Here is a 16,937-nt window from a genome sequence, read left to right as displayed (position 1 = left end):
ATGATTCTAAAGTAGTGGAGAAGATTTGTAGCTCTACCATCTCAGAATCATATGGATGTAATACGCTTCTCGTTGTTTGGAAATTGTATTGACACAAATTAGCCTAGTTACTTATTCAAGTCTTATTCTATCAGTTACAAAATAGAAATGTGTTTCAATTTGATATAACTCATTTTTAACTATTATCTAAATCATTTTATAATATTGTCTATTTGCATTAAACTGTAACTGATTTCAAGTTAGACATGGATTGTCAGACTGATTTATTGCAGTTGTATCGAATGAAAAATAAACACACCCTAACATATATGTAACTTATTTTCTAGATTGAATTACATGAAAACAATACACCAACCAAGTTTACTTTATACTCATGTCTAAATATATTGTGTACAAATTTCTGGATGGTAACTAATATAAACCTATGAATAAAGATAGTTCTAAAATACCAACCGTATGACATTACACAGCATCAGGAACGTTTCTGACTATCTCAACTCTTATCAGAATTCTTCTTAATCAAGATATCGTTGTAAAAGTTTTCAACTTTTGACAAACCAGTTATATACGTTTTGAGTTGAGATGCATCAACTAGACATGAAACACGAAATTCGACCTGGTTCTGCACTAACACATTTTGTGTATTTGATGATAAACCAATAGTGTTGATCACTTGGTTCAAGCACTAGACTCAGCACTAGATCACAGTACTTGATGACACGAAACCCACAATGGAACTACACAACAATAAATCAAGAACTAAATAAGTCCAGAAAGACAGCTTATTACCACAAGTTACAGAACAGTCAACATTGTAAAATCAATCTTACGCATGAAATAGTTTTCTTTAATTAATAAAACCGTATCTGTTCGAGTTTTGTTCGGTAGCTAGTGACATCTTACTTTGACTGACACATCTTAAGAAACTTCTAAGTCAATACGATTTTTACTTTAATCATTTTTTTTCTTTTGATTTGTGTATGGATGACCAAATGGGTCACTAACTGAGTTATTACTCAATAAAATCTATAAACGATACAAGGGGTTTTCAAGTGAAAATTAAATGTTATCATATATATGTTGCGTACAGTGTAGTCAATGATATAAATTAAGACTTCATGTTTCGATTGAAAGTGAGATGAGTTAATGATTCAATAAACAATCAATCATGGTTTGGTCAAAAACCTCGGTATATAGATCAAGCAGTGGTCATCAGTAAGTTCATATGGGATTAAACGAATAAACCTTCGGCCAAGTTACAAGATCAGTACGTTTGTGTTACTCATTTATAAATAATACCAATAGCCAATCAGAAGAGCAGCGCATTACTTCTATAATTCTTTTATGCTTATATATGACGAACTAGGCGTTTAAGATAACTGAGAAATAAGTAAAGTTAAGTAAATATTTTTCCTCTATAATCATTAGTAATTGCCAAGAATGGACAGTTTTGTAAACATTTGAGATTAATGATAATCTAATCAGTTTGTATGGATACCAACTTGTTGAAGGCACTAAGTTAAACGTCACTATTAATCATGGTACTATTTGATGTGAAAACTCGTTTCCTAGATAGTCAGAGTCATTTTCCTCCACGATTCTTTACGACGAATTATAGTTTTTATCCCAAAATCATAATACTTGTTTGCAGTGATCATTTTTACCTGGTTCTTATAAACCGGTATTAATTGATTGTAGTCGTATTCAAAGTTTATATTTCGTTGAGATGGAAGTTATCTGATAGTGACTAATTTACACAGTTATAAACCATTACAGTTCTTCAAAGACATAAAACCAAATTCTGTTTCATACAACTTAGGACCGATTGGACACTCATTTTTCACTGTTGTCCTTTAGTCTATGTGGAAATATATTGAAGTTATTGTGCTTCGAGAAACGACACTTCAATACTATACATGGTTCTATAGTTTGTTTAGTCGATTTTCGATACACATTTCAGTTATTTTTATCAGATGTCTCTTAAAAGGCAGGCATAAAGCGTCGGTTTAATTCATTTTCGGATATATTCCCAACTAAATTTCCAGTCGATGACAATAAAAGAAGACCTTTATAAGATGTATATAGTGTGAATTGAATCTTCAATTTTGGTGGTAAATATATGAGTAACGTTTCATATAACTTACTTCTTAATAACAAGTAGTGGAACCTGTGGATGCTTATGACCCGTAAAATCTTGTTAAAAGTATTTATTACAATATTGAACACGGTTCACCCAAAAAGTTGAATAATATTCAAGTAAACTTCAAATATTTTCACTTTGTAATCAAATATACTTAGTTATATTGTAGTCAGTACATACATGCTATGACAATTGAAATAATTACTTCAAGAACGTTGGATAGCGGCTGACAGTAGAATCAGTCGATCGATCTATTTCTGATTGAAGATGCCACAGGTATTTGGATTTTGACCAGCAACACTACTACGAATCGTACCCATCAAGTTGAATCATAAAACAGAAGAGAGAAGGTTCGAAGATATATTCGATAGGCTATCAATATATCGCGGATCGACTGATCTAATATGGCTAGCGATTGCAAGGGATGTTGCGCATGGAATTCTCACTAGTGATCTGGTGCGGATGCATGGTCGAGCGCCTTCAATAGGTGAGTTCACTAAAACTAATGTGGTCAGCATACAGTGTCGAAGACTAAAAGAGCTATGTATTTAAGGATTTATTTACCGCTACAAGGATTTCTAACTAGACATGCCTACACTCCAGTATTGATATTCGCTTCCACAAGTTTCGCAAGATTATCTGTTACCGATATCAAAGTCGGGCTCAATGTTTGTAATTTGTAGAATTTTCGGAGTGATCGGCAGAGAATGAACTGATGCTAACGAGGCTAATTAATTGCAGTCCACAAAAATAGTAGGAAAAATAGAAAACCAATGCCAGTGATTTGATGTAAGTATTATTCAATCAATTGTATCATATAAATGTTGTAAAGTCACATAATTAGCTAAATTATCTCAATGCAGAATAAACGAATGAAGTTGATAACGACGTTACTGGACGTCAAAACAATTGCGAAGAATGTTAGTAAAGTTAGCACAATGTGGTTTAAAAAGACATGTGTAGTGCACCGAGAGACGAGTTAAATAGCGATATAAATTGACTGAGGTAGGACCAGCATGGGCTCAATCGAACAGATGTTTTATTGCAACGTCACGTAGGAGATTACAATCAACTTAACGAAAACATAGAAATACCATAAATTTTTCAGGAGGTGTAGGATTTGCATAACAATTTATCCATACTCAGTGTACTCAGCATCAGCCACCATTACATTAAGAAATTCGAGCAGGTCGACTGGTGGCGCTTTCTTCTTCTGTGGCGTGCTTATGGATCAAAACATCCGTTTGTATGTCAGCGAAATCGTCACACCGTATAGCTGATTTGTTGACGATAGATATAAATTGCAAATTGTCTCTCCAGAGAGCTCATTCAAAGTATAAAATGATCCAGTTTCGACTCGGTATGGACGTCCGTAGTGAAGGTTGATAGTTAAAGAAATCTTATAGCAACCGATCAACGAACGTAGTAAATAAAGCCATGATATGTAAACAGGTTACCCATGTACGGAAATTGTAGCTCACATTCGAACCTGGAAAATACCTTAAAAATGGACGTGAACGTGGTTTCTGTGCAAAAACCGTTAAAAATAACACTATGAAAATTCGGTGAACTTCCCATTAAAACCTAATACTTATGTGAGGTTGGACGTTTAAATCTTACCAGTAGGATCTATTTGAAACCCTTACCTAGCCATTGTGACTGCGGTTCTTTTAGTGGGCTGGTTAATGAGAAAGCTCGATAATCTTTTATGTATCTCTAATTAATTGCCTTCACCTGAAACACTGTCTCAATGTACTTAGTAAAAAAAAGTTCAGTTAGCAATCATTGGTTTGCCTTCAACGTATATTGCATATTGTCAACAATAAATACCAATCCACATTATAAACATTACTACTACTAGTAGTAAAATTACCAATAATAACAGTATTTGGAGCAATAATGGAGGTTGCTGTATTGATCAGTTATACCTTTATTTTCTTAGACTCCCCGGTCATTTGGTGTGTCGTTATATATTTGTCTACTTTTAAATTTTCTTGCTTACCAAATTCAGAGTTTAACAACTTTATGGTAAACAAGGATGGGCCAAACGGTTTCTCAGCCTTTGCTTTTTGATGGTGATAATTTACTTGTCGAAGTTTACTTGATGTTGCTGATCTTTTAGTCCGTTAGTCTCAGCTGTCTAAATTGTAAACAAACAGTCAAATATATGTGTGACCTGATAGACTAGCCATGTCCAGCGATATTAAATGCGTAAAGTCCTATAATAAGGCATAGAAGCGAGTATATAGTATTTATTTTGAAATCCAATATTGGATATTGACATAGCCTTCACTCTGGAGAACGCGTTTCTTCAAAAATGTTTTTGTTATCGCGCTCTGTATAAGTTACGAATTTTCAGTTCTATCTTACAAGTCAGTGTGGTTTTTTTCATCCAAGTAGGTATTTAAGTCCTAAAGTGCTAGTTTGGAACTACTTTATCTGCTTCTGTTTGTTTCATAACTTCATATGAAGAGATTTGTCTTTTGTATACCAGATTTCTTGTGATGACCGCCACTTTTTTTCTCACAAATATTGATTTTATTTGCAATTAGATACACGATATTTGGCTGACAATCGCAGAGGCACTCTTGGATTGGTTGCATCTCAAAAAATGTTAAAATATTTAATCATTACATACTTTACGGTCTTATTATTATATCTGGATAACTGCAGTCCTGAAATATTTTCTGGAATCGCTGATCTGAATCATGTATGTTGAGTTATCAATTTCATAAAGGCATAGGAATCTGACTACTTTGCGAAGTTCTGCTTCCTATCCAGTAACAGTTCTATCCAGTTTGAATTCGCTTTTCTGGAGGTGAGTTGACTTTTTATAATTCCATATTGTTAGTAGAATACTCTTCCTGTGAAATTAAAATCATTTTGGGACGCTCCAGGAATGTGGCTGGCAGCTTCACAAAGACCCCTGGTTAGTATTTTCTCCAATAAGCTTATGTACAACCCATATTGAAATTTTAATCTTTTAAACACATATCTTTTTAGATTTTTTGTTGAGTCTATGGCATTTGACACCAGCGGTACGAATAACCACCCATCCAGAATGTTTCAAGTGGTAATCAGGCATATAATCAAGAATGCGATGCCAAGTTAGATTTAGTTCTTCAGTGTGACCACATTGTTGTTGGGATTTATGAGACCATACAAACTTGTATTTGATAAACAGGTTGCATAAACTATTGTTAATAAAGCGCTTCCACAACTGGTACCTAAAGATCTATTTTAAAGAGCCTTTTAAGCTGTGTTTATTCACACCTAGTCAATGTGATAATACAACAGTGATTAAATTAAAATAATTAGACTGCTTCGTTGTTTTCAAATCACATAAATTGAATGGAGAGAATAGTGACTCATTACCAGGTAGTTTTATGTTGACTAGGTTTTTAATAACCTGCTTCTCAAAACGTTAATGTTTTTAATGGGAAGTAATGGTTAAATCGTGTACCATATTCTAAATAATACCAAACTGTAGGCTTTGAGTAATCCGGTAGATAAACTTTCTCTCAGTGTAGTCAATAGCTACTACTTTATTCACTGACTTTATTTAAATTCATAAGATATGTATACACCAAGATTGTCAGTTTGTTAGAGCATGATCACTGAACTGATCTTTGTTGATAGATACAGGCTACTTGTTTGGGGTCGGGAGATTACCACAACCAACGGTTGGATAACCTTTGTGACATTACGCAGGTTCGACTGCAATGACCTTGATGTAGTAACCCTTTATTTCTTCTCGGATTTTGAGTTTGAAGATCATCTTACCATTTATTTAGTCCTGTGGATTTCTATTTTTCTATCAAATCATACAATTTATACCTAGTTTCTTCTATAACTGATAACACGTTTATAAATTCTGTGGAAGATTTCTAAGCATTAATAGCATCTAACTCCGCCTGTAGCTCTTCTAGGGCTACTGCCTGTCCCAGGCCCGGGTAACGGAGGATGATTGGGAATCAGGTCAGAAACCCTATCTCATAGAAAGCAGTCTTGCTAGGATAAGCAAATCAACTAATTAGTATGAGAAATAGTAATTTCTATAGCTAATATGTGATCTCCTCAATAATCATCACCGGACCGGAACCAAAGACAAAAATTGCAGCGAATTTGATGGAACCAACTACTTGTTGATATTAAATTCAAACGTTTCACAGTATACAAAGTAATGATCTTTACATACATACATGATACTTTTCCGTATTAAGTTCTCGTACTAACCGTTCTATATCACTTTTAAATTAAACAGTATGGTTATATACTCGAAGACATGTTGAACGAGAGAAGTACGAAGGTTTAGTATAATATGTTATGTGAACAATGGAATAAGAAAAATCCATCAATTAATATTGATTTCATTTGGTTTAAAATCCTCACTGAACCAAATAGGTGCCGTTAAAATGCATTTATGGTACTCAACTCAGTATATAATCTTTAGTAAACTAGATTATATTGGTTTGAAACGACCTCTTTTATACATAAAACCTTTATATTCATTTTGTCCTATTGTCAATTCAACATCTTATTTCTGAGTCTACATTCAACAGTTCGTGATTGAACTGGAGTAATTTCCCTGGATTATCTGTTGAGTTAGTAGTTTCTGTGTCTCAATGAATGTCCTACCAAAATTAATCTTGTTATACATCTTCCTTAATTATTAATCAACACTTGAGCCTATAATACCGATACATATCTATATGATCTCATAGTATATATTCTATTTCAGACCTTTTCAACTTCAAATAAAACATTTTTCATTAAGAGTCTACACGAAATTGAAAAGTATTATGAGCAATTTTATTCTTTAAGTCGGTCTAAATTACTATCATGATTAAGTTGAAGGATAACGTTCATACATGAAACATTGGAAAGTTTTCTTGTTCTACTTGAAGAACCCTCAGAAGTGCGCACCACCTATTTGATATACAATCAGACACTCAGATCCCACTATGTAGATGTTTTTTTAACTACTAGGAATTTCGTTGTTTATTTTCATATCTCATGGAAGTAGATGATATATGCACATGACTAGATGTTTGTTTAAACTTCCAGATAATTATTCTTGGTAACTTTTTATCTAGAACTTACAGACTGTATTGATACATCTCGGAAAAAAGTTATTGAAATCAATATTATAAAATACTGCGCCCACAACTGGCATTGGAGTTATAAAACTGCATTAATAGCCAAAGAAATTCATTTTTGAAAAATATCGGAATTTGTTTTGAGGAAGATTAGATTTATTCTAGAATAAACATCCACCAACTTGAAGGACCTTATAAGATTGGTTTGTTTTAACTATATACACTTGTAACGGCTTTATTACACTGTACGAATTTTACAAAAAAGTATTTTATTAACATAGAATAGAAAAGTTATGGTTAGCAGCGGAATTCCGGATGCGGGTTTCGTCCTATTTGAAACTCGTTAACTTTACGCACCTGCATTTCCGTGTTGATGTTCACACTAAAACACGTGCTCAACATATTTCGGTGCAGTCCATTCACAAGTCGCATATACTAACAAAAATCAATCATCTCTTCTTCCTAAAAACAGTATAACTCAAACTCTTCCTAAAAATGACATTATTTACACAGATATAATTTCACTTCTCTTCAAATCGTCAAAATATTCGAAATACATAGTGTTACCTCAGTAAGTATTATTCGATGCAGAGCTCGGCAAATATATGTATCAGTTAGAGTTTTCATATTACATAAGTAAAAGGTGAAGTTGGCTAGGTAAACAGCAATGTAGTTGGAATAACTATAGAAGCAGTTGTAATGCGAAGGACCAAACACTTAGAATAAGCTTTGAGGAAACTTGCTATGAAGAAAAATAAGGATTAGTTCTAGAACTCAAGACCTAAAGCCACTTCACATAAAATCTCCAAACACCAGTTGTGATTACGGTGTGGATCCAGGCTAGTTTGTCCGTAGTTATCAACAAAGTTAATTCTACCAGCCAGTATCTTCATGAATTAGTACCACATTTTCTTTTGTTTAACATTAACTTCCTTCTACATCAGATGACGTCTTCTGCTGAGATGAATGATGAATTGGCACAAGTAATACATATCCAACTGAATATTTACGACTTGATCAATCAACGTGGTACACTTTATAAGTACCCTATATTCAGCCTTAGTATTCCTGATCTAGTTGTTCCACGAAGTTTAAACAAGTGATCAAACATTTTTGTGATCATGAAACTGTCTTTTTTGTATATCATTTTCATATTTCATGTTTCTCTCCTATAGAGTAATACAAAGCAGATTACCGTATAATGATTCTCTCTGAGAGATCTTTTATTCAATATCTCGTTTGTTATCAAGAGCCAATGCATTCTCTTTAATCCAAACCAATAAACTTATAGCCTTTGTTCACTACTAAATTAAATTAGGTTCATATATGTTACTCGCAAAATCAGCCACTTGATAGTTGAATAATATCTGTCAAAAACACTAACTGGCCTGCTTCAAGGCTCTTTCAGAAATCCAATGACTGTCTGTTCTTGTTTTAAATGTGATTTTCTTTCTCTCTTTAGTTTTCTTGTTTTAAAAAACAAGCACTACTAAATAGCTTATCAGCAAATCAACTATTTCATCTTGATCCCTTCATGGATCGTTGGTGTCAACGAATTAGTTTATCCGATAAAATTTATGATGAATTAATGATAGTTTCAAATGAAGAACCAATTAGTTGGGCATCAGTTATGACTACAATGATAAAGAAAATAAGTGGATATTTTAACCGATTAGAAGAAATACCAGAAAGAAAATCACCAACAAATCATACTTCATACAACGGGACAACAGGTAACATACTGTGGTTGTTAACTTTTAATGAATTAGATTACCCTGTTGTTAATATTTTGATTGAATCCCAATGATCAGTTTTAGTTGGTTTATGTGCATCCTGTGCGGATTGTTCTAATATAGCCATGATAACACACGTTTACACAGAAGAGATGAAATGTGGCTAGCAGTAGAGTAAATAGAGTGTGTTTTGTCCTATATGGGATTCTTCAGCTGAATACGTATCATTCCAGAGTTGTTCACACTGGGATTCGAACCTCGTACATTTAGCTGCAAGCATCAACGCGTTATTCCCCTAGCTATTATATCTAGGCGGATGCTTGCCTGTACAACGTGTATCAATTTTAACTTAATTTGTGGAGTCCTAAATAAGACTAAACACAAGTCCTGCATTCAACTGCTAGTCATATTCCATATATTCTGTGTCACCACTGATTATTATTAGTATTATCTAAACTACTGAAAATTCTTTTCATTCTTATATTCAGTATAACTTTACCGATAAGACTTTAGTATGAATTTTGTTTATCAATCATCCGAAACAGATTGAAAATACTTAGAATGCATTAAAATATTTATTGTCTCAACATAATAATGTTCACTTTTGATCATTAACTAGAACTCTAATAAAGCACTTTGGAGACCTTTTGTGGATTAATAGCTTGTGTTTCTTGTTATAAAATGTTTGGAGATACTACAGAAACAAACTGCTGACAGGACAACAAGAAAATAAAGTTAATCTGATCACATCCTACAGACTATGTTTTTTCTTTCATTACTCTACCGAAATTGATACATATTTCTTCAATCATTCATTTATTCAAGTTTTAGCTTACTATCGTCAAACAGTATTCTTAATAAACTTCGAATGAAAAGATTCACAGTATTCGTCATGTAACTATAACACACAATGTGTCAGTCACTTATAAATACATATCAAAGTATATGTAAGAAGAAACTTTAAGACCTTAAATTTAATAGCGATATATTTGAAATCACCCATTCACTGCTACTTGGTTCCCTACCGTTTATAGTTGAGTGAATCAAGTGCCTTTTTTCAAATAAATTGGTTCCATAACTGACAAATAAGAAAAAGCACTTTAATGGATGATTAAGCTTACCACAGTCAATGATCACAATGAAATAGGTTACGTAACTATATGAAATAGGTAAAATGTATAAACTGATCGTATGAAGACAGGTGTACTAATAGTAGTGATGAGTATAATGAATCAAAAAAGGTCCTAGTTTAATATAAGAAGTGGACTAAACTTGGATGAATAGAATTTAAAGTAAAAATCACAAGAAAACTATCAATATTACGTAATAAGAAATGTGTGTAAATAGTTGGATATTGAGAAATACAAACGGAAAGAGGTGAAGAATGACAAACAAATATATGGTGCAAAAAAATCGTTTAGTAAGCCATAACCGGCTAAAGTAGGGACTAGGGTGTCACGAATTTCTTCTGGACACATAAACTAGGGTTATAGTTTAGATCCCTATAGCTACTACTACAGATAGGAAACGGGGTCGGATTCCATCAGCAAATGACGATAGTATATGATAGATTACTCGAAATGATTCGGTTTTATCCACGATATGCTCTCTATCAACTAGATGTGCCAGGATAGAGCTATGTCTTGTTTTTGTCTGACCTTTTCAAAAACAAGCTGGTAAATTTTCACTCACCCACTGGTCAAGCTGCCCGGTAGTACGCTCAATATACCTACCTTCAAAAGAGCAGCTGAATTCGTTGACGTATACCGAGTAGGAAAACTCAATTAACTTATCCCTTGTTTGAGTAAATATCACTGGTCTACCAGAAGATGTCAACACAAAGTTGGTTGTGTAGAATGTCTTATTGACTGCTCTTGCTAATCGTTATGTAGGACATCGCTAGTGAAATCCCCATCGAATCGTCATTTTAGGAATAGAATTTTCTTACAGGAGGTGAATAATCCAAGTTTGTTTTCCCCCATACATCTATTTGTGAAAAACTACTCGGATAATCGGTCTCTGTTAGAATGTTACTTATAAACTCCAACTCATTTATGGTATCATCTGAGCAGATGTTTTTTGCTCTGCTTGTGAGACATCTAACCAGACTATTTTTGTAGAGGATGAAAGTAAAAATATAGAAGTATGTGAATTGGCAAGAGTATGCGCTCTTTCCATACACGCTCCTAGTTAACGAGCCGTCACCCTATATTCTTCTTGAAATGTCTAGAAAATTTTGTTTATCGTTACACACGTCCTCACAGTTGAAAGTGATTGCCGAGCGTACACTATTGAACTATTTTAGAAGTTATTTTTAACAGTATTTTCATCTACTATAATGAATATGTTGTACATATAGCAGTATCTATGGTGATTGGAACCTATAACCCTAGTTTATATGTCCGGAAGAAATATGTAACACCACCGTCCCTACATTGGCCAGATATGGCTTAAAGCTTGATGGCAATGTAATTGAATTTTTCATTGAGACCAGGAGTCGACTGATGTTAGACCACCATGGAAAACCTGGAAGCACTGGACGGCCGTTTCGTCCTACTGTGGGACTCCTCAGCAGTGCGCATCGACGACCCCAGTTCAACCGTGTCTGTTGTGAGATAGTAACTCAATGATCGGTGGCTCAATTTCGTGGATTAGTTGAAGTCGAACATTAACACCGTTGGATGCCGGCCGGCTCAGAGGTCTAGAGGTTCGCGCGCAAGAACGATAGGTCCCAAAGTTCGAATCTCGAGAGGTGGGATCGTGGATGCGTACTGCCACGGAGAAGTTCCACAATGGGACAAAACGGCCGTCCAGTGCTTTCATGTTCTCTATGGTGGTCTAGCTTCAATTTATTCATGATCTCAATTATTAAAATTACCATAATATCCACAAAAACCCCTTCTGAACTTAAATAATTATCAGTGATTTCACATTCGAATTATGATTGTTTAATTAAATAGTATTCTGTAGGTGAATATAACGTTTATTCAAGATAATATTCTCTGCATTAACTTAATGTGGGTTTTTTGTGGTTGGTCTGTGCATTTCTCCTATGTGTGATAGTTGTTAACTAATCAACAAAATATTAGCCAGATCAATGTATAAAACAGTGTATTTATATTATTATTTGGGCTTGTTTCTGGGATTGAATAAATCCATATCAGCAGTTTTTTCTTGTGTTTTTACTACACATCGTTGGATTTAGGATCTTCAATACCATGCATAGGTCAGTTAAGCATTTTGCAGATAAATGACAGTTACCTTGCAAGACTATAAAGCTTTTTTAAATGTCCTATCTTATTCACATGTTAATCATCAACTAATTTAGTGCACGAATCACCTAATCTATCTAATGTGCCATATCCTGAATGAATGATCATAATCATATTGAACATTTTGTAACTTATCTATCCAGTTATTCTATAGATAATATACTAAAGTTCATTTTATCCCTTCCATTTTAGCACTGCCATTAAACGAAGTAAATTTAACAGATCTAATTAGTGTTCGTGAATATCAACAATCTCGAACTTGGTTCCCTGAAGTTATAACAATGGCATGGTCATATTTTAAATCAAATATTAGAAATGAACAAGATTCATTTGTTTTAAGTCAATGGATTTATTGCCAATCTCCAAATATCCCATTGATTGTTAATAGACCATCATGGTGGTTTTTTACATTCGATAGTTGTAATGAATTAAAGTTAGATGTAAGCTATTTGTAGATAGAATATCTTATTCATTTTTGGGTGTTTTATATTTATTATTTATTTACATCACTGACTGCCCTTAGTTAGACAGTTTATGAGAACTAAGAAGCAATGGACAGCTCTTTTGTTCTAGTATGGGACTTCGCAGTAGTAGCGTTCATCTACGACCTCACCGAGGATCTAACTCAAAAGTTTCTTGTCTTAAGGCGAGTTTTTTAGCCTCACAACTACTGAGCTGGGATTGAATGGTTTACATTTTTAACATCAATCAACTCGTGAATCAACTTCACATCTAACATGGTCAAGACTTCTCATTGCAACTCCGAGAATCCCTTCTCGGAATCAGTCACTATTGAGCACATGGTATTCACTAGTATAACGGTTTATTGAATAAATATATTTTATAGTATTATGAACTATTTACTTTATTTTCTTATATGCAGTACACATCTACTAAATGAATAGAAAAGCGCTCGAAATTCTTGGTACGGTTCACATATTGAACATCAATAAACAAACGTAATACAATTCTACATACAAGTATTCTCTCTCATTTGTATGGTTAATAGATGTAATAAATTAGTAACCATGACACATCAATAATATCCAACAGTTAAAATGAGCAGTGAATAATTTTAAAGTTTTAAATAAATCCTTAATCACTTCTTCTCTCTCTTATTTGTATGATATAATAATCTATGTATGTTAATAGAGAATAACCTTTTTAGGGGCTAAAAAACACATGTGTACAACTGTGAAACAATGGTCAAAAACTTTTTCCATAAAATACAACTCACAAACATAGTGATGACATTTGTAGTTGTTAAGATATTATCTATCACTTATTCTGCAGCAATTTGAAAGACTCTTCCGGTCCCCCACATTGTACGAGCATTCCATGTACCTAATATAATCATTGCTCTGGTTGTCATTAGAGGCATCAGCCTGGTGACTTCCGACGGAATTCGGCTTTCATCATGAGGCGTCATAAATCTTCTGAATGAAAACCTTCTAACGCTCAGAGCAGAGTTTTAATGGTTTGAATAATTTTTTTCTGGTTAGCGTTTTTTAGTGAGTTAGCTTTGTACGGGATGGGGTCGCTAGCCCAATGCCCAACCCTTTTCCTTTATCCGGGCTTGGGACCCGCAGTAGCCCTAGATGGACTCCAGGTGTTGTTATCTATCACTTATGAAAATGGAATTATCGCAATTAAATCTATCAGTTTTCTAATAAATGTGAAATAATAAAATTACCGAATTCAATGAAAAGGATATTGGTAACACTGTCAAATGATCTACACTGTTTTTCTATTGTTTCACAAGTTATACAAAAAGAATTATTTTTTCCTGGTTAGGATTTTCATTATTCCATCACTGATGCTTAAAACTCAATTCCTTTTCGTAAAATCCTCTGTTCACTTATTTATAACTTGTATGAATTGCCAATAATATAACCATTGGGTTACAATTTCTAAATAATGGATGGTTTATAGCCAATGGTGAAATTCAGGACATTTGTTTCATTACTTAAATTTATCTATATTCCAGTGATATTGTTCATCTTAGGACTTGAACTCAATATCTTTCAATTAAAATACTCAACATATTGTCTACTGAACTAGTAAGTTCGGTCAGACTATAATTTATGGACAACCATTGAGCGATGCTAAAGTGACCTTGAAAATGTCCATCTACATACTACGGCTAAATGAGGGTTAAAACCCAGTGTGGCCTAACAACAATCGGTTTATGATCTCAATCAAAAACTTAACAATCTCCACAACCCCTAAAATGATAATTAACATGTGCTCACTAGTGACTAGCTTCGTGAGAGAATTCTCGGAGTTCTGGTGAGAAGCCGTGACCAGTGGGGCTAATCCGTGCCGGGTGGAAACAAGTGTCTACCTCAGTACAATGAAAGATGGTCGCGCAATTTCATGGATTGGTTGAGGTTAGACATTAGCACCATTGGATGTCGGCTCAGTGGTAGAGTAGGTTAAGCGTTCGCGCGCGAGACTGACATGTGCTGGGTTCGAATCCCGCGAGCGGGATCGTTGGTGCGCACCGCTGAGGAGTCCCACCATAAGACGAAACGGCCGTTCAGTGCTTCCAGGTTTTCAATGGTGGTCTAACATCAATCGGTTCATGATCTCAATCAAAAACTTAACAATCTCCACAACCACTATACTGTTAATATTTACAGTTGATGGTTAAGGTTAAGAATTAGATACAGGGTTTTCATCACAAACTGACATCAGCTATAATGATAAGAATCTATTTAGCCAAATGAATGAGTGAATTTCATGCCAAAATCTAAGACCTATTAGCGTAAATCTGATTGATTCGTCCATAAATTATAGTCTCACCGTAAGTTCAAATCAAAATTCATCCAAAAATATACAACGGAATTATTAAAACCCTTACTAAATGATGAATAAAAATATCATATCAGTTGAACAATTAGATGAAATCGATACTTCATTGAATAACACCTTTAGCATTTGAAGTGAAAGATACAGAATTCAATTATTTATGGGAACCCTGACATTAGAATACAGGTTGATTCAGTTAACGAGGGGCCCAAATTAGAAAAAAATAAAGAATGTATCCTAAATGTTACTGTTAATCATAGAACTTCAATATCTTCCAAGTTTTAATTTGAAATTGTTTTGTTGATTTTTATTGTTCACCATCAGAATATGATTGAAACTTCAATGAAATCACAACAATTATATACAAAAAATAATAAAATAGCTTATCGTTTAACATTAAAAAATGGAGAAAATGGTGATCTATTTCATGAACATTTCTCTTCACAAGAATTTGGTAAATATTCTGTTTGTTTTTTTTTTGTTTGTTTTTCTTTCTTTCTTTGAATTGGAAAACGTCTAATACTCAGTGTTTTAGTGTAGAATTCAACTTCTTTTTTTGTGGTTACTCAGTATTGTGTACTAATGAATTGGAATTCAGTGATGTAATGACTGAACGTTCTCTGCAAGATTTGAGGTTATGGCTGTATACGTTTTAAAAGTAATATGCCATGACCTCATAGGTGTTCAATCTATTTCAGTTTTTAGTGTTTCTATAATTAGCAATCACAATTGATGGTGAAATTCTAGATGTAGAATGCTTCACATACCTGAGAAGTGTCATCGATGAACAAGGAGGATCAGAAGAAGATGTAAAGGCGAGGATTGGTAAAGCAAGGGCTACATTCCTACAATTGAAGAACATATGGAACTCAAAACAACATTCAACCAATATCAAAGAATCTCCAATGCGAACGTCAAGGCAGTCCTACTGTATGGAGGTGAAACTTGAAGAACTACTACAACCATCATCAAGAAGGTACAAGTATTTATAAATGGCTGTCTACTCAAGATACTCAACATCCATTGGCCGGATACCATCAGCGACACAATTCTGTGGGAGAGAACAAACCAGCTTCCAGCTGAAGACGAAATTAGGAAAAGATTATGGAAATGGATAGGGAATACATTACGCAAATCACCAAACTGCATCACAAGGCAAGCCCTAACTTGGAATCCTGAAGGGAAGCGGAAGAGAGGAGGACCAAGTAACACACTACATCGAGAAATAGAATCAGATATGAAAAGGATGAATAAGAACTGGAAAGGACTGGAAAGAATTGTTGACGGCCGGGTTAGATGGAGAATGGTGGTGAGCGGCCTATACTCCTTCACGAGGAGTAACAGGCGTAAGTAAGTAACTAAATAATAGCATCTCATGCATTTAGTAAACTAAGGTATCATTTTATCGCCGCCAACCAACCGATTACATCTTGCTATCATACCATAAAACATATGGTTTGTTATGAAAATTGTGTACAGCTAAAAACATTTTGTAATTAGATCATCGGGGTAAATTGAAGTAGCTTTAAGATATTGAGAGTAATAAGCATCTTTTAGATTATATGTTCCAATTATTGATTACAAAAATGATGAAAACTGATCGCTTTATAAATTAAATTACTTATAAGAAATATTTACGACTTGTACAGTATGACCATTTGTGTGAAATCAAAACTATCTGTACAATCAATGGACCCACTTTCTTTGTATTGGCTAATTGAAATTTTGATCAGCTTCGTTAAGAACAAGATAATGGTGAATAGCAACAATCAGTGATTGATAATTGACTGGTTTCCTTTAGAGAATCAACCAACACACTTGATATCCTGGACGAAATAGAACGGAACACATTCTGAGCTCTTTTGGTTATTAAGTTATTAGT

At 34.0% G+C, this 16,937-nt stretch overlaps 1 protein-coding gene across 2 annotated transcripts in view; it reads left to right on the top strand.

Moving 5' to 3' along the window:
* Window positions 1-2,126: 2,126 nt before the first annotated feature.
* The window catches only part of MS3_00009701 (uncharacterized protein), a 30,846-nt gene continuing 16,035 nt past the window's right edge, over window positions 2,127-16,937 (top strand). The window contains exons 1-7 of one of the 2 annotated variants that reach the window (XM_051218106.1): window positions 2,127-2,627; window positions 4,693-4,850; window positions 4,884-4,958; window positions 4,995-5,069; window positions 8,702-8,972; window positions 12,437-12,684; window positions 15,380-15,509. In XM_051218106.1, the coding sequence (XP_051064542.1) occupies window positions 2,603-2,627; window positions 4,693-4,850; window positions 4,884-4,958; window positions 4,995-5,069; window positions 8,702-8,972; window positions 12,437-12,684; window positions 15,380-15,509 (982 nt within the window). In that variant the 5' untranslated portion in view covers window positions 2,127-2,602. Of the gene's footprint in view, window positions 2,628-4,431; window positions 4,537-4,692; window positions 4,851-4,883; window positions 4,959-4,994; window positions 5,070-8,701; window positions 8,973-12,436; window positions 12,685-15,379; window positions 15,510-16,937 lie in introns of those variants that run through there. The other variant, XM_012939263.2, reaches the window with a different exon arrangement.

The sequence above is a fragment of the Schistosoma haematobium genome, chromosome 7 (assembly GCF_000699445.3).
Source record: "Schistosoma haematobium chromosome 7, whole genome shotgun sequence".
In the NCBI taxonomy this organism is placed as follows: domain Eukaryota; kingdom Metazoa; phylum Platyhelminthes; class Trematoda; order Strigeidida; family Schistosomatidae; genus Schistosoma; species Schistosoma haematobium.
Note: the sequence above shows the minus strand (reverse complement) of the source record. Positions and strands in the feature narration are given on the sequence as shown.